Source organism: Nuphar pumila, chromosome 2 (genome assembly GCF_984573655.1).
Source record: "Nuphar pumila chromosome 2, dmNupPumi1.hap1.1, whole genome shotgun sequence".
In the NCBI taxonomy this organism is placed as follows: domain Eukaryota; kingdom Viridiplantae; phylum Streptophyta; class Magnoliopsida; order Nymphaeales; family Nymphaeaceae; genus Nuphar; species Nuphar pumila.
Window position 1 is genome coordinate 105,439,425 of NC_143250.1, and position 19,300 is coordinate 105,458,724.

Sequence of the window (19,300 nt, forward strand, 5' to 3'; positions counted from 1 at the left end):
TCAACAAATATCCACGACTTCTTAAGTACTCACAGTGACTTTAAAAGTGGCAGCCACAATTAAATAGCTGCTATTAATATATAAGGGCCACACTTAAAGTGATTACTATAACAATAACAGCCATAAAATAATAGCGGGGACAAAAGTGTCGCTCTTATTGCTCTCTAAGCCAGACAAAAATATTGCTGCTATTTTTTATATACTTAAAAAAAAATTATATTTCTTATGAATGAGATTCAGTAAAAGGTTAAATGAAGTGGGCTCTAGTTTATCCGATTACGATGATTCAATAGTCGATTCCAAGCAAATGGACCATGCCGAATGCACATGTAATGTTAGATTTGCCAAAAAAACTATGAAAATCTCGATTTATGCCAGTTTACATATTTTATTAGTTTACATGTTTCAGATAACTAAAATATGTAAACTGGTATACACCGAGATTTTCAAAGGATTTTTTTTTTAAATTTTAACTATACGAATGCAATTTAGATGCATGATTTTTATAAAAACAAACTCTTGGATCATCGATTACGATGTATAAGAATGTTCTTTTAAGGCTTAAAAATCAACAACTTAGAATTTTCATAAATATGCAAGCATAAAAAATCACATTTTTTTATTATATGCAAGGTTAAATTTGTAAAAAAAAAAAAACTATGAAAATGTTGAGAATGGAAAGTGATGTTCTTTTTCATTTATTATGCCGCTCCACCACATATTTATCATGGAAACGCTTGTTTCACTTTTCTTAAAACAGAAGAAAGAAAGCCAAACAAAAAAGAAAGATGTTCTTTTGCATTTATTATGTAGGTCGTACCCCATATTTCTTATCGAGATGCTTGTTTGACTTTTATTAAGAATGAAAGTCAAACAAACGCCCCTCAAGTCTGCTTTTAGACTGAAGGATGAAATAACACTACCAGGGCCATTAGTGGTAGGAGCCTTTTGCATGGGAAATGATATCTTATGATTGTTCCAAGTACCACAACAGACACTCAGTCTAGTAGGCTCAACCTCTTGCAAGGTAAACCTCAGGTGAGGTCCACGACCGCTTTGCCTTGCGTGCCTTAACCATGCAAAAGCTGCAGACACACCTGCATGCTAGCAGGCTTTGATCCAGCAACTTTCTCTTAACACTTCTTAGCAGCCACCACTAACTTAGGACTGCACAATGAGCTGAGCTAGCTTGAGCTAGGTTCGGGCTTAACTCATTTAAGCTCTGCTCGAACTTGTTTGAAAAAATAAATTAATGAGCTGAGATTGAACAAGGGTTCAGGCTGGTACATATAAATAAGTCGAACTTGAACAAGGTCTCATGCTCAGTATATATAAAAGAGCCGAGCTTGAACAGGCAACATCTGTGGTGGTTATAAGATATCAATAATTGGATAATTTGTGGGTAAATATTTCAAAACCAAAGGGGGGAGTATGACATTATCATTGAAATTGCTTCATCCCAAAAAAACAAGCATGTTAGTGATTTACTAAATCACCGATCTCTGGTACTTTGAGATCGCCACTGTTCATTCAAGAGATCAAAATGATGCCATGTGAGCCATCAGCAAGGGCCCTACTTGTTTGCAACGACGGTGATGAAAATAACATATGGTGATGATTTCAAAACAATCAGACATCGGTGGATTTAAATAAAGTTGTGTGGCAATTTTGATAATTAGAATGCTGTAAGTTCTTTCCGTGAAGAATGGGAAACTCACTCTCGGAATGAGAGACTTAGTTGTGCTGGCTAAGCCAGACGTACTTACAGTGTAAACTCTAGGTACTCCCAATGCCCACAGGTGGTCACCATGCTTCAGCTGCCTTCATTAATGCAAGGGACTGACGCTCATGAAAATGGAATCCCTGGTGCGGTAAGTTGTTCCTGCTCTTTCCTTGAAATCAAAGTAAATATTTGTCAGATTGATTTCCAAAGAAACTGCAACAATACAAAAGCTCATGATTCAGTCAAATAATTTCACTTAGCTCTTTCACGTGTCCTCTGCAATGACCATGTGCTTTTGTCTGTTTCTCAAAATGTTTGCCACCTATTCCTTTTACTAAGAATAAGTCCGGACTATGATTTTTCACATTACAAGCTTGCCCTCACAATGAGTGCAGGAGTCTGTCTCACCTTTTGGACGTTCCTGTAATTGTGCGTTTGGCAAACGAGTTCACGCCTTGGATATCCACAAATTAATTATTGGAGCCCCCAGCTATAAATGAAGAGAGGACGGCATTGGGGGAATGTGTGTGTAAACAATGCCCAGCAGCAACAGCGTGGAGACTGAAGGGGGGAAGATGGACTCCCAGTCCCGGCAAGAGAACCGTGCGCATCAGAAAAGGAGGAAAGGAGGGCTCATCACTATGCCCTTCATCTTCTGTGAGTTGCACACGCAAAATATGTTCTACTCTCTCTCTCTCTCTCTATATATATATATATATATATATATTTAATTTTATAAGATTCAGCTGGTGGAGCGTTTGATTCTGACACATGAATTCAACACACGAGTGGGTATTTATAAGGTTCCAAAAATCAACGATTCAAAATCTTTGTAAAATTTCAAAGCTCTGAATATCGTTTTTTTATAAAAAATACACAATCCTTGTATAAATTCATTGTAAATCGACCATGCCAAACACATCCATGGGGTCGGAATCGTGAAAAGGCACAAAAAGCCATTTTAGCATACTTTTTAGCATTTTCGCATCTCTCTCTATATATGGAGAGAGAGAGAGAGCAAAATACATTTCAAACCTGAGGCCTCATGAAAAGAATTAACGACTGTATTTTGTTTTTTGAGAATAGAATTGTTGACTGCAATAAACTGCAAATTTCATTGAAGTATACATAAAATAAATGTTAATATTATTATATAATTATAAATATGTGACTGTCCGAAGTAAAATACCGTCGGTGGTACCTTGGTTGGTTCGATTTTCTCTCTCTCCGTGACTCTGTGTGTGGGCCAGGGCGTACTTATCCTTAATAATCAAGTCTTTTGTGACTCTTTGCAGCAAATGAAGTCTGTGAGAAGTTGGCTGTTGTGGGGTTCAGTGCAAACATGGTGTCTTACCTGACCCAGCAATTGCATATGCCCCTTGCCAAGGCCGCGGTCACCCTTTCCAATTTCGGTGGCACTGCAAGCTTGACGCCATTGCTCGGTGCCTTCATCGCTGATGCCTACGCTGGCCGGTTTTGGACCATTACCATCTCCTCCATTGTCTACCAAATAGTTAAGATCTTCTCTCTCTCTCTCTCTCTCTCTCTCTCTCTCTCTCTCTCTCTATATATATATATATATATATATATATATATATATATATATATATATATATATATATATATATATATGAAAAGTGGTAGCTGCTTACCAGTCTACCATGAACAAACTGTGTTTGCAGGTTGTTTTCACAAATCTGACCTTGCAAATGTGTTCGGCATCATCGACGAAATAACACTTGAATCATGTTTTTTCGATAAAAAAATATGATCTTTTAGGCCTTGAATATTTATCTAAATATTAGACCATTGATTTTTAAAGAGTCCATTCCTAAAAATTAAAGCATATAAGATACATATGTATAGTCGGATTTAAGCAAAATATGAAAAAACTCTCAGCTATTTATATATACATGTAGGAAAATGAAAACCTACAAAACACAAAACCTACTAAATGAAACATGCTATTAGATTCTTATGAATTTATGATGTTTTTTTCAAAATTCTCACCGTACATGATCTATATGCTTGTTTTTTATTGAAATCACTTCTTGGAACATTTGATTTTGATACATGGATAAATTTTTATAAGGTTTCAAAAACCAACAACCTACATTTTTTATAATTTTTGAGGCTTCAAATGCCATTTTTTCTATTCAAAATGCATGATTCAAGTGTCAATTCACTACAACAAACCAGTAGATTAGTGATGACCTAAATTCGTCACTAATCTGTCGCTAACCAAATTAACGACGGATTAACATCGGCGTAGCGACAAATATCTTTCATCGCGAATTTTTCGACGCTAATAAGCGACGACATATATCCATCGCCCGTTCCGTCGCTAAGTAGCGACATACTGTATTTGTCGTCAGTTCCGTCGCTAAGTTGCGACAGAATAACGAATGACAACTTCCGTCGCAAGGCCGTTGTTACTAAACGACGACTTCGGTTTGGCGACGGATTTACAGCCGTCGCTAACTTCAACGGTAATAATGAATAGCGACAGATATATCCGTCGCTAATCCGTCGCAAACAAGGAAAAAAATTTTAAAAAATATTTGAAAATTAAATATCGAGAAAAAAATTTCTCGTGCTACAATTTTTATTTCCTATACAATTTATATTTCCTGCGAATAAAAAACAAAGTACACATAAAAATACATATAAAAGGAAACTAAAACAATTAATCGTTTCACTTTAAAATTCGTAAGTTTTAATTATTTACAATTCAATATTTATATTTTCGAAACAAAAAGAAAGTAGAACAAATTCAACACATTAATCTAATCATCGCCAAGATTTTGTGCATCTTCTTGTTCATTGCCTTGATCTGTTCCTTTAGCTCCACTAGGCTGATTATCGCCAACAACCTACACAAGAAAAGAAAGGTCAATATTAATAAACAAAATATATTGAAATAAATTATACACTATATGTGATTCTATCACGAATGATATGTGTTCTAAGGCAGTAAAAAAACTCTATATGTGATTATATCATGCTCATATGTGTTCTAAGGCAGTCAGAAAAACTCTATATGTGATTCTACCATGCTCATATGTGCTCTAAGGCAGACAAAAAACTGTATATGTGATTCTATCATGCTCATATGTGTTCTAAGGCAGTCAAAAAACTGAATATGTGATTATAGCATGCTCATATGTGTTCTAAGGCAGTCAAAAAAACTTTATATGTGATTCTATCATGTTCATATGTGTTCTAAGGCAGGCAAAAAACTTTATATGTGATTCTATCATGCTCATATGAGTTCTCAGGCAGTAAAAAAACTCTATATGTGATTATATCATGCTCAAATGTGTTCTAAGGCAGTCAGAAAAACTCTATATATGATTCTACCATGCTCATATGTGCTCTAAGGCAGGCAAAAAGTTGTATATGTGATTCTATCATGCTCATATGTGTTCTAAGGTAGGCAAAAAACTGAATATGTGATTATAGCATGCTCATATGTGTTCTAAGGCAGTCAAAAAAACTTTATATGTGATTCTATCATGCTCATATATGCTATAAGGCAGACAAAAAACTTTATATATGATTCTGTCATGCTCATATGTATTCTAAGGCAGTAAAAAAAACTTCACATGTGATTATATCATGCTCATATGTGTTCTAAGGCAGTCAGAAAAACTCTATATGTGATTCTACCATGCTCATATGTGCTCTAAGGCAAGCAAAGAGCTGTATATATGATTCTATCATGCTCATATGTGTTATAAGGCAGTCAAAAAACTGAATATGTGATTATAGCATGCTCATATGTGTTCTAAGGCAGTAAAAAAAACTTCATATGTAATTCTATCATGCTCATATGTGCTCTAAGGCAGGCAAAAAACTTTATATATGATTCTATCATGCTCATATGTGTTCTAAGGCAGACAAAAAACTGTATATGTGATTATATCATACTCATATGTGTTCTAAAGCGGTAAAAAAAACTCTACAAGTGATTCTACCATACTCATATGTGCTCTAAGGCAGGCAAAAAACTGTATATGTGATTCTATCATGCTCATATGTGTTCTAAGGCAGTCAAAAAACTGAATATGTGATTATAGCATGCTCGTGTTGTATATGTGTTCAAAGGCAGTAAACATATTATACTGAAATAAATTATATTCAATGCACCTAAGTTAAGGCAATCAAAGTTATATGGAATCTAACGACATGCAATATATCGCATGAAACTTTCATATCTGAGAGACACTTGCAATCGAAGTTCCCCTGTTCAGCAAAAAACTGTTGAACTCAGCTCAAAGAACGTCCACAATGGTTTCATGAAAGTAGTCACTCATTGTGTCCTTAACGATCTGATGTACATCATCACCGAAAAAAATAGGATGCTTGAAGCTTATATCGACGGAAGAAGTCCGTGAGCCGTGACTGGAGGAAGCAACGACAGGTGAGGTGTTCATATTACTCTCAAACCCGAACACGCGACCTTTTTTGGGTTCACCTGCTGCAGTTACCCATGCTGCAGGATCAAATGATGGATGCTGAGTAGAGTCATCGTCATATCGCTCTATCATCTGTTGCTCATATGCCTCCTACAAAATAATGTTTATAGTATGCATTAATAATTAAGAATTACAATGTTTATGATAACTTGCATATTACAATGATTATTAATAGAATAAATACATACTGTTGTCGTTCTCGCATTCTCTGATACGAAATCTCCCATGGTCTTCCGTTTATGTGTTTCAACAAACACATCATTATATGGTACAATGCCTCATTTTTCTGCTTCCTATGAAGTTAAATGATAAAAGATTTAGTTAACATGTTTGCAATAATACTTATAAAATTGATAATATATATATTGATGAGTTACCATTTTCTTCAGGTGGCTCCCAAAAGTCTTTGATCCACCTGTGTATAGATGAACTTCGGGCATTTTCGCTCGATTTTGTGCAGCCTTCGCAGAGCGATTTCGAAATGCATCCCCCGCCTACTTGTCGCACATTTCCTTCCAATAATCTCTCCTAATAGTAATAGGGCTATAGCTTTTCTATTGTAGTGGATCATTTATTCCGCCAGATACTTTTTTTGTTGTATTCTTCATATTGTGCAACATGTCTGCAAATCGATTGACTGCCACCCTCTGCCACACCTTCCTTGCATCATGTTCCTCCACCGTAGTCGCGAAGCGATTCGAAGCCTATATATATTTTCAGAAAGTTAGTAGATATGACTATAAAAAAAATTAAATATGAAACACATTAACTATGACAAACAACTGTATACCGTGAATGAGAATCACAATCCGTCTATCACCTCTTTTGGATACTCTTTCCATTGAGCGACCGATCTTGGTAGATGTTGAAGAAGTGAATTCCTAATCTCGCGTACTACTTCTTGTGGCTCAAACCTCGTACTGCACATGAATTGGTACACAATAAATATCAATATAAAATATTTATAAGATATGCAATAAGTGAAAATAAAATACTTACGGTCGATTATCGATATACACTATTCGAATGAGTCTTCTTGTGCTAGACTGAGAAGACTCTGCATCCTGTGTTGGCTCCTGACTTGTATGATCAACTGGTGTAGGTGAGTCATGTACAGATGAAACATCATCTGTAAAAAAATACGTTAGAAATTCTTAGAATGCGCATTTCAACTAATCAAGCATCCAATTAGTTAAATGATATACCTATCAAAGGAGCCCGTGAAGATGAAGGCTGAGCCTGACTACCAATGGATGAACGACCCCTGTAACCTCCACGAACCATATTCTAATAAATAAAAAATGTCATGCAATACATTCAAATAATTCGCATCAAGTATTACAATACATTCAAATAATTCAAATCATTGGAATACTTGCAAATCATTCACATCATTGCAATATATTCAAATCATTCACATCAAGTATTGTAATACATTCAAATCATTTGCATCAAGTATTACAATACATTCAAATAATTTAAATATAAGAACATCAAGTATTGCAATACAACTCATTCATTCGCATCAAGTATTACAATACATTCAAATAATTCAAATATAAGAACATCAAGTATTGCAATACAACCCATTCATTGGCATCAAGTATTACAATACATTCAAATAATTCAAATCATTCACATCGAGTATTGCAACACATTCAAATAGAGGTTTGTATTACAAGATTTTGCTCACTAGGTTGAGAATTCTTCCTCATCACTTGTTTGACTTTTATATTCTTCTTCTTCTTCATTGTTTGCCCATCCACTTGGTATATCATTTGGATCACATTCTTCTATGAATGTTTCATCGACCAATGGAGATATGACATGCATATCATGCGCAACATCATGACCATAAGAAAAGTCATAGATATCATTTGATTGATAGTAATCACTGTCTTCAGCTAACTTTTCTTCCTGTAACTGATCATACTTAGGGTATAGTTTGGACTTCACCTTGCAAACTGCCCACCATTCATTTCTATATGACTTTTTTGCACTTGGATATGAAGTATAATAAACTTGTTGAGCTTGCGAGGCTAATATGAATGGTTCATATGTTTCAAACCTTGATTTATGATTCACCATTACAATGCCTGAGGCTTTGTCGAGTCTTGTAGCAGTTGGATCACACCATTGACACTTGAATAAAGTTAACCATGACACGATACATTCATTTGAAGCATGCTTTCATTATACAATTTAACATGTAAGTCATAATCAAATTGAAAGTAACTACATGCAAGCATGGATACAATCACATCAAACATTGCAATACATCAAAATCATTCATATCAAACAAATGTCAAACATGTACCTGCAGCAAACACACTTCAATATCCCGCTAAAAACTACCATGCCTAGCATGAAATCCGTACTCCAAAAATAAGAACACTTCTATTCTCATACATTAAAATCATGCTCAACATGATTTCCAAACGCCAACAAAGCAATAATAGATATCAACAACTAAGTGAGTGTGTGAACAGTAAAGTGTTACAACCAATAAATTAAATAACATGTGATGCGCTTGCATCACTTACTCACCACGGGTATTTACCCGATTTGCATTGTTTTTGTCACTTACTTACTACGGGTGGCGGGACACAAGCGGGTTTTGTTGAGAAATCTGTAAGAGACACTGTGTTAAAATGAAGTCACCACCTGCCAAAAAAAAAAACCGAGGCAAGGTCGTCCTCCTGCCGAAAAAGCAGGGGGTTGGGGGCAACCCCCTGCTCGAATAAAAAACGGCAGGAGGGCGTCCCCCTACCGAATAAAAAAATGAGGCATGAGAGCGACCCCTACCGAAAAAAATAAATGAGGCAAGGGTCGCCCCCCTGTCGAAAAAAAAGAGGCACGGGGGCGACCCTCTGCTCGAATAAAAAAATAAGGCAGGGGGGCGACCCCCCTGCCGAAAAAAAATGAGGCACGGGGGTGACCCTCTGCCCGAATAAAAAAACGAGGCAGGGGGGCGACCCCCTGCCGAAAAAAAAATGAGACAGGGGGCGACCCCCTGCCGAAAAAAAAAATGAGGCAGGGGGTCGCCCCCCTTCCGAAAAAAAAAAGTGGCAGGAGGGCGACCCTCTGCCCGAAAAGCAGAGGGCGACCCCCTGCCCGCATAAAACAATGAGGCAGGGGGGTCGACCCCTGCCCAAATAAAACAACGAGGCAGGGGGTCCACACCCCCTGCCGGGAAAAACAAAACGCGGCAGGGGTCGCCCCCCTGCCGAAAAAAACAAACAAACGAGGCAGGAGGGTCGACCCCCTGCCGAAAAAAATAGAACGCGGCAGGGGGTCGAGCCCCTGCCAGAAAAAACCAAAAGCGGCAGGGGGCGACCCCCCTGCCGGAAAAAATAAAACGAACGCGGCAGGGGACGACCCCCTGCCGAAAAAAACAGAACGCGGCAGGGGGCGACCCCCCTGCCGGAAAAAAAATAGAAGGGGCAGGGGGCGACCCCCCTGCCGAAAAAAATAAAATGAACACGGCAGGGGGCGACCCCCTGCCGAAAAAAATAGAACGCGGCAGGGGGCGCCCCCCCTGCCGGAAAAAAAAATAGAAGGGGCAGGTGGGGTGTAACGGGCGACCCCCTTGCCGGAAAAAAAAAAAAAAAAATAGAAGGGGCACGCGGGGGGCGACCCCCCTGCTGAAAAAAAAAAAGATTTACCTGCGGCGGGCGTTGGTTGGCGGAGCGACGTGCCGGGCGGAACAAGGGGCGGCGGAGGAAGGCGTCGGGCCAGACGGAACGAGGGGCGACGGGTTGGGGAATGCGTCGGCCGGCGAAGGAAGGTGTTGAGCGGCGGGGCGACGGGCCGGGCGGCGGAGGAAGGCGTCGAGCAGCAGAGGGCGGCGTCGGAAGGGCGGGAGAGAGGAAACAGGAAAAGAGGAAAAAGGGCTTTAGTTAGGGATTTACGCAAAAATTAGTGACAACTTTGGCGACAAAATTATTCCGTCGTCAATCCATCGTAAATTTACAAGAGCCTTTAGCGACGGAATATTTTCGTCGCTGACGTCGTCGCTAGGTAGCCACAAAAATCTTTTGTCTCTAATCGTCGCGTTTCTTGCGACAAAAACGTATCGTCGCTAATCCGTCGCTACTTAGCGACGAAAACCTTCCATCACTATATCTGTCAATATTACAAATCTTAGCGACATATTAGATTCTCTCGCTAATCCGACACAAAGTTGCGACGAAAAAAATCCGTCGCTAATATCCGTCGCTACGTCGCATTTTACTTGTAGTGATTTTTAGTAAATCAATCGTGCTAAACACATCTATCGGGTCCAAATTTAAAAAAGAAATACTGAAAATCCACTATTATGTTTTATTTAGTAAGTTTTGTATTTTGTAGGTTCTATTTTTTCATATATATATATATATATATATATATATATATATATATATATGATATTTGTGTTAATACGTGGATGTTATCTTCGCACTATATGATTTTGGTGTTACTTGAACCACGACCAAGAGCTAACTTGGTCCTGCTTCATGAAGACCGGCCACTATTCATGGTGTGCCTAGACAAGCCAAGTACAGGGATATGGACTAATTAAATTATTGTCAGGATATGGGGCAGTTTTCAAACATGATCCACAGAATTAGTAAAGTTGCACCAGCCCCAATCGTTTGATAGTCAAACCGTACAGAATTTATTGTTGTACATGGCGTGCTGTAACATAACCTCAGCTTGCCTTTAAAAAGAAACTCCTATTTCGTTTAAACGCGGGTTCTAATGATTCTTTTTTATTCTTATTTTCCAAGATATGACTTGATAAAGCTAGTGTAAAACAGCTTTAAATAATTAGTTCTATTAGAATAACCAGGGTATTTTATTCATTTTATTACGCAGTTAATGTCAATTGATACCAACGTGTCTTTGAAATACAAGTATTAAAAAGCAGGCAGTTAAATATAATAATTGAAACTTTAGGTGCCTGTTTGTAAATAGCTGATAACTTAGGTGCCTTTTTTATAAATTATTTTTTCTTTCTTATTTTATTGTTGGCCTATTATTTGTTTAGTTTATGTGAGTCATGTTAGAGGAGCGCGGAGCATGTTTTCTGCTTGGATATTAATTCTTAATTTTCGTGAATTCAACTTTGGGAAAAGTTTTTAAGGTCGACCCCCGCCCATAAAGTGGGGGGTTTGAAGGTGTTAGCTACCAGGCAAAATTTTTTAGAAGGTATCCTTGTTATATTCAACAACACTAGTACACTCATTGGAAAACTCTTAAACTCTTATTTAAAAGAGACAATCCTACATTTGTGTTGTATCTCAATCAATAAAGAATAAGGTTTAATGCTACCTTGGACCTAGGCAATTCCTGTCAAACCACATAAATTTTTTTGTTTTAGTGTGGTTATTATTTTTTTTATTTTGCTTTTTAGTGCTTGTTTCTTTGATCCATCGGTAAGTCAAAACATCCTTCCCTAACATCTTATTGGTTGGCTTAAAGATTTTTTGATGGATTTTTTGATGGAAATAAAATTCTTTGAGTAAACTTTAATGGTAAAGCTCTGAAAAAATTAAGATACCATCTAAGCAAGTCCTCCATCTGCTTAAAGTATTTGTTTACTGAATAATAATCATGAAATTCTCATTTTTCTGCTTTTTCACTAACAGTTTCATTATGACCCTCTTTTCCCTCACACTAGTGATGCTGCCCTTTGATTAATTTAACTTTATGCTCGATTAATTTCTTATTAGTACAGGGAATGATCAGCTTGACGACATCAGCAGTACTGCCTAGCTTAAGGCCACCACCTTGCACCATTGATGCTAGTGGGCACAAGATCTGCAAAGAGGCAACCACATCCCAATTGGAAATTTTGTATGTGTCATTGCTGCTTACAGCCCTAGGAGCGGGCGGTATCCGGCCGTGTGTTGTGGCATTCGGTGCGGACCAATTCGATGAAAGGGACCCAAAACAGAGCACAAGGATTTGGAACTTCTTCAACTGGTATTACTTTTGCATGGGAGTCTCCATTTTAGTTGCAGTGACTGTCATAATCTATATCCAAGACAATATCGGTTGGGGGTGGGGGCTGGGCATCCCAACAGTAGCCATGGCCCTCTCAGTGATTGCCTTTGTACTGGGGTACCCGCTTTATAGAAATTTTAAGCCTTGTGGTAGCCCATTGACCAGGCTAGCTCAAGTCATTGTTGCAGCTATAAGGAAAAGGAAGCTTCCAAAAGTATCTGATCATAGCTTGCTGTATGAGAATGAGGAATTGGATGCACTAATCTCTGCTGATGGCATTCTCATTCACACCAATCAAATCACGTGAGTTGCTTGCTTTACTTTAATCAAATCCTTTAATGGTCCATTTAATTATTTGATAATTAACTGGTTAATCATTTATAGCATGGCATTGACATGGACAAGACCACTCTGATTTATAACATGTTGGTCCTACTAATTAAGGGCCTTTCTCATCACCATTAGATGGGAATCTAAAATAACTTGTACTACATGAAAGCCATGTAAGTCAACAAGCCACATAATCTGCTAGGCTTATTGATTAGATAAATTGTTACATGTAATTGCAACCTTTATGTAGTTTTAGTGGTTTCTAAGGCCAAGTTATTGGTAATGAAATTAATATGAATGGGTCCAAAAGAATTAATGAAGTGTTTCCCACTGTGCCCTCTAGCCAACTGCTAAATTAATTGCATGGGGTCCTGTAACAGTCTAGCTCAAAAATTGTTTATGTTACATTTTGAAATCTTCTGAAGGATACAAATCTGATTATGGAAGCTTAGAATCTTCCATATTTATGAACAGACAGACATAATTATGAAGCAACAGACAATATCACCAGAAGATTTGGACCTATCAAAACAGAGGAAAAAAAAGGAAAAGGTAAAACTAGTACTCTTAACTTCTGCCCCAAAAAAAAAACGGGACACGTATGCACAGGCTGTGACAGTGGCATGTTGACAGAGGATCGGATCTAAAAAAGAAGCCTGCATCCATGCACTGCCACTTGCAACAAATATCAGTATTTTGGCATAAAAAAAAAGAAAAGAAAAGAGTTCTAGTACAATGTGGGGCCTTACTTTTCAAACTCATATAGTTGTCGTAGAATCATTTGTCCGTGAGGCTCCTACTCAGAGAAAAAGAGAGACACATTAGCGCAGTAAGCAATAAGCACATATTTGAATGTGTTGTATGAATCTATCCAATCGACAACCATGTCTTTCATACTGAGGGTCTTAAGCAAAGCCAAATCCAGTAATTAGGCCGAGTACTTTATAAATACTTGGCCATTCAACATGTGACACGTGTCCTTAATCAGTGGTATCTTCTACTAAAAATCACTTGGCAGTTCAATATTTTTGGTACACCAGCGCTAGTTGAAGGGAGAGTGTTGTGTTTTAATAAAGATCGCTAAGGAAAAACGATTATTATTATAGTGTTGAACATAATGGCCATGTTCTTCTAAAATAACTGAACAGTCTAGTTATTTCCACAAAAAAAGTGAACAGAAAAAAGATTACTAGATAATGAAAATTGTTGCACTGTTCCGCAACTTTTACTAAAAAAATGTCGTTAACAGAAAATTAGATAAGGGGGCTCGGATGGAGGCGTGGTTAGGTGATTGGGCCCGAGTACTTTACAAAGTACCCGGGCACACAAAACACACAAAATCGCTACCTACCCTTCAGCGGTTTTCTGTGTAAAACACAAAACACAGAAAATTTTTATATGCACAGCAATTTTCTGTGTTTTGTGTGGCGCGAGTACTTTGTAAAACACTAAACACAGCAAATCACTAGTGTAAAACAAAACACAGAAAATCTGTGTCGCTGTACACGCATTGATTTTGTGTGTTTTGTGTAGCACGATCACTCGATATCTTGTGGTGTGGGGGGATTTGTGTGTCGCATTTTCGGTGGCCGAGTACAACAGATGGGGAGTGAACCTGATCACCAACCAAAAGAAATTAATAACACCAAAGTCGGATTTTTTCCACTCTTCACGAGCTAAATTAACAACCAATTAATGTGGTTGGCAGATTTTTTGACAAGGCAGCAATTGTGACTCCAGAAGACACAAGTAAAGCACCAGAGCACATCAATCTGTGGAGGCTTTCTACTGTTCACAGGGTGGAGGAGCTCAAGTCAGTCATAAGGATGGTGCCCATTTGGTTTGCAGGCATGATACCCATAACAGCATCAGCACAGCAGGGCACCTTCGCCCTGCAACAGGCCCACACCATGGACAGGCATCTCACCCACTCCTTCCAGATCCCTCCCGGTTCCATGGCTGTCTTCACCTTGGTCTCCATGCTCGCTACCATCTCGGCTTACGACCGCCTCCTCATCCCCTTCACCCGGCGCTTCACCGGCCTCGATCGCGGCATCTCCTTCCTTCACCGCATGGCCGTCGGCTTCGCCATATCCGTCACCACGACGCTCGTCGCCGGCTTCCTCGAGCAGAAGCGCAAGCAAGCAGCAGCCGCAGCAGGCCTACTGGACCACCCTGATCACACAATTCCCATGAGTGTGTTCTGGCTCATACCACAGTACAGCCTCCATGGCATCGCAGAAGCCTTCATGTCCATCGGACACCTCGAATTCTTCTACGATCAGGCGCCGGAGAGTATGCGGAGCACGGCGACGGCTCTGTTCTGGACGTCGATATCGGCAGGCAGCTACTTGAACACTCTGCTGGTCACTATGGTCCACAGGCTGACTAATTGGCTGCCTGATAATCTTAACAGAGGGAGGTTAGAGTATTTTTACTGGATCATCACACTGTTGCAGCTGTTCAATTTGTGTTACTACATGATTTGTGTGCGTTACTACACCTTCAAGCCGGTGCAGCTGCGGCCCAAGGATTCTCCTGAAGAGGATCATGTGGAGCTTGCAACTCTGTAACTTGTTTGTCACAGAGGGAGTTATGTACTTATTTTAACTAATTATTTTATATTTCATCTTGAAGATGAAGGTTGTTCAATACTTGTTACAGAACAAATTCTCTGGTGTATTTAGACAATTTCATTACTGCAGCAATAAGATGGCCGGGTGTGAAAAGATATCACTCCCATAGTAGAAATGATACAGAAAAAAAAAACAGAAAACAGAACAGAACATGACAGAGCAAAGCATAACAGTAAGCAGAAAACAGTGGACCTAAGAAACCCCGGGCCTGGCAACTTTCTTGGAACCTTTTCCGTACCTTCTCATATCAGCTGGTCAATGAGGATGTCTTGTCTGTTTAGCTAACATGCGATGGTTATAATCAAACCAAAGTAGCTTTCACCGTGAGTAATGTGCCAAACTGGGACCTCTCAAGCGACATTAGTTTGAAGAGAAAAATTACCAAACTAACTTAAAAATTTATGCTCAAATATTTTTTTTATAAGAACTAATATTTATACATCCATCGCCAACAACGATTACCATCCAAATAAAAGTGTCACAATTACATAAACAAAAATAAACAAAAACACAAATTGAATAATATTTCAAATGCTAAAAAGTTTGGTGGTAGTTGAGTAAGTCTACAATCAATTTTTTTGGTTGTCAGTAGTCCTTGAACCTACACTTGTAACCAAGAGAGGAGGTGACTTTACAACTTAGTAAGTTTCAATTTACAAATTAAATACGATCATTACAACTCTGTAGTGAACTTTAAGTTCTTAATTTTAGTTTAGTTTGCTAACTAGGCACACATATTATTTTTGGAATTTACCCCTTGTACTGTTCTCTATCATTATTCTCAAAGTAGACATTCATATTCTACTCTAATCAATTATTTCAAAAATAACTTCTTTGAGTATAGTAACCCATGTCAACAACTCTGAGTATAAGACGTTGGCCAGACGTACGAACCGCTCACAACAACATAGTGCAAATCGACGTAGACTATAGACTCATAAATGTTGTAGTTGTTCGTCAATTGCAAGCCGAGAGCTACAAAATTCTTATTGATAGTTAGATGAAGAGCTCAAGAGGCTATACCCACCACCAAGGTACTTAAAGAGCTATACCTGCTCCTAGGTGTTGAGGAGCTATACCTGCCCCCAAGTTTTGTGGTTCATACTATATGCTATATGTATTTAGTAGACAATGTTTTCAACCCCTAAGGATTACCTAAAAATTTCTGAGCAAATCCTGAGGTACGAATGAGATACATACCCCAAACAATGCTCTAGACCATGTCTCACCTAGTAGAGTTCTTTGTCATGCTCTGTATTGTTATCCTATACACATTATTCTTTCAACTTTAATTTCTTGATGTTAGTATCTTATACAATCATCAATATATGTCTATTAACTACTTTTACATGTAAACTCATGTTGTATATCTAAGGATAAAATTTCACCATAGAGTTAACTTTTTATGTCACAACACTTACAATGCCCCTCCCAAGGCATAAGCATGACATTTTCAAGATAAATTTCTATCCTCAAACTCTACTATCATTTATTAAAGTTATACATCAATATTTAATAATATTTTACATGCATCAATGTCATGATTATTTATACACTGGATACATTTATAATCTAAATCATGTCATAAATCAAGAAATATAATCATATTTAAGCATGATACTGAATATTAAGGTTATAGACTTCTAAACATGCTAAACATGCTAAACATGTTAAACATTTGTTTCATTCAATGTAAGATAAAAATAGTATACTTATATCATATGAAATCATATTGAAGGATGCCTAAACTAACCAACATTTATTTTATTTAACTAAAGAGAAATTTGTAAATATTTACTTACCCGGAACACTTAAATTCTAAATCTAAAGAATAACCTTAGTCTTCTCGCAAGTTCTGATATCATAATTTAAAGTTTCATCTTTATAAAAAATTATAAAAATACCCCTAGGCTTTCATTCCAAACTCTGACTCTATTTTTCTCAGAATTTATCATAATATCTCTTACTAATGGATCTTACTCGAAGAAAAGAATTCAAAGATAAAAAAATTACTTGAATCCAATATCGGAGTAAAAAGTTAAGTCTCATTTACTAATCTGCCATATCAAGGGCAAAATGATCTTTTTACTCTTCAACCATCCCAGGTTCATGTAAAATTTTTTCAATTAGTTTTGACTTTACACCATACCTAATTCACATTCACTATAGTTAAAATTTAGTTTAACTGAATCTGTTGATTGAGTATCGGATTCAGATTCATTTTTACTTTAATGCGGATCTTAGATCCCTTACGACCGATCCAACCCTTTTCGTGATAGATTTGATACAAGTGTGGCATCAACGATAAAAAGGACTTAGATTTGAACTAAACTCAACTGAATCTAATTTATTTTGAATCCACTATACGCGCACAAGATCCGATCTGAGTTTGTATCCAACTCAGATCCAAACCCTGATCTGACTCATATTAAAAAATCGAGGTTGTCACCGTCTCGATTTTTACCCTGCTTTGTATACATCTCCATATCCGCTTACTCTCTCTCTCTCACACACACATATATATATATATATATGAATATTTTGTATTTTTATTTTCTAAAACATGGTTGACCCGGTCTAGATTGAGTCAGTCTGTCCCAAAGGCTGGCCCGACTTGATATGGACTGAGTCGGTCTGTCGAAAACAAACCCGACTCAGTTTGTCCAAACTGAGTCGGTCTGCCAAAAAAGTAGACCCGACTCGGTTTGTCAAAGAAAATAGACCCCACTCGGTCAGACCGGTCAGTTTGTGAACTTTTTTTTTGTTGCCTAACTCGGTCTGGGCCATTGCCAGACCGAGGTGGCTGGTCTTATTTATTTTGACTCGGTCTGGGCACACTTAGAACGAGTCATTCCGGTTAGCTGCTGACTCGGCTCGGTCTGGATCATACCCAGACCGAGCGACCTGTATGACTCAGTCTGCCATTACCGAGTCTGCCCGATCACTCAGAGTTGAGATAGAGAGTCTCTCTGTCTCCCCCTCTTCTTTGCTATGCTGGCAACCTCACAGTTACCGACGGTTGTTGCAAGGCACCTCCTCCCCTGCCATCCGCTGCGATCGTGGCAGCACTGTCGGCAATCGTCAACCCAGTTGCTGACGGGGACAGCCCCCCCCCCCCCCCCTTTTTTTTCAAAATTACAGGCCATCGACAACCCAGTTGCTGGCGACGAGGGCAGAGATGACGATCCCCTCTATGCCTCCCCGTTGAGAGTGACAGGCGACAGTGCCTCACCATTTTGACCTGCGGGGATAGGGTCATCTCCTTGTCCTTGCACCTTTGCAATCGTCGGCAACCGCACGGTTGCCGACTTATTTTTTTTTCTTTTTAAGTGAACATAGGAAAGAGACGACTTACCTGATTCATCGACAGTGGAGCGATCCTTGTCGTCCCCTACTTGCTCTCCTTCTCCTCTCCTCTTTTCTCTTTCTCTCTCAACTTCTCCCTCTCTCTCAATGTATCTCCTCCTTTTTGCCAAAATCAATAGGGGGAAAGAAAAGAGACCCATGGCTTTTATAACCATGGGTGATGAAAGTTACCCCTCACTCCCCTCTTGCCTTCTTTGAGAGGCATTTCCCCGGTCCCTCTCTCCTCACTTTTCATACGTGGGAGAGAGAGAGAGAGAGAGGAGGGTAACCACCCTCTCCTCTCAGTTACCGACCCAAGTGGGTTACACCAATTGGGTGGCGTTACCCCCAGATTCTCCAGTTGAATTTTCAGCACTTACTTTTTTGAGTTCAATTTAACAGCGACTATAATATCTCTAAGGAAGAAGTTATCCCAAACCAGGTTTCATGTCACCCCAGGCACGGTTCAGCATGCCTCGCATAAAGTTGCAGTTCCAAAATACATGTGAAAGTGATTCCTCCTCGCATAGACATAGGACATACCTGCTGGCCAGGTGAAACCTTGGATGCTTTAACCCGAGCTCCGTGTTGACCCTTCCTTGCAAGCAGTGGGGTAGCTAGGATTCATGGGGGGGGGGGGGGGCGCAAACAGGGGTGTGGCAAAAAAAAAAAGAGATAAAATAAAAAATAACTACAATTATTAATAAAAATGTATTTCATATGGACAAATCAAACTATTTGCTGCAGTCAGGGCTGGGCTACAAAAATGTATAAAAATCTATTTCATATGGAATCAGGGC

General features: G+C 38.6%; 1 protein-coding gene across 2 annotated transcripts; it reads left to right on the forward strand.

Annotated features, from left to right (window-relative positions):
• The first annotated feature begins 2,260 nt into the window (after positions 1-2,260).
• On the forward strand, positions 2,261-15,171 carry LOC149846558 (Major facilitator superfamily protein). 2 transcript variants are annotated; one of them, XM_089996406.1, is made up of 4 exons: positions 2,261-2,380; positions 3,019-3,236; positions 11,921-12,492; positions 14,228-15,171. In XM_089996406.1, exons 1-4 carry the CDS (start codon positions 2,299-2,301, stop codon positions 15,090-15,092), a joined length of 1,737 nt encoding a protein of 578 aa, XP_089852532.1. In that variant the 5' UTR covers positions 2,261-2,298; the 3' UTR covers positions 15,093-15,171. The 2 variants fall into 2 exon arrangements, with proteins under 2 accessions (XP_089852532.1, XP_089852533.1); XM_089996407.1 differs by lacking the exon at positions 2,261-2,380 and having other exon boundaries at positions 3,111-3,236; positions 11,916-12,492.
• Positions 15,172-19,300: the final 4,129 nt, after the last annotated feature.

Bases quoted from the DNA above. Each gene is read 5' to 3' on its own strand.
- LOC149846558 (XM_089996406.1), top strand. From the start codon at position 2,299: ATGGACTCCCAGTCCCGGCAAGAGAACCGTGCGCATCAGAAAAGGAGG. The intron at 2,381-3,018 runs GTGAGTTGCACA...GACTCTTTGCAG, and splicing joins CACTATGCCCTTCATCTTCT to CAAATGAAGTCTGTGAGAAG. The intron at 3,237-11,920 runs GTTAAGATCTTC...TTATTAGTACAG, and splicing joins CCTCCATTGTCTACCAAATA to GGAATGATCAGCTTGACGAC.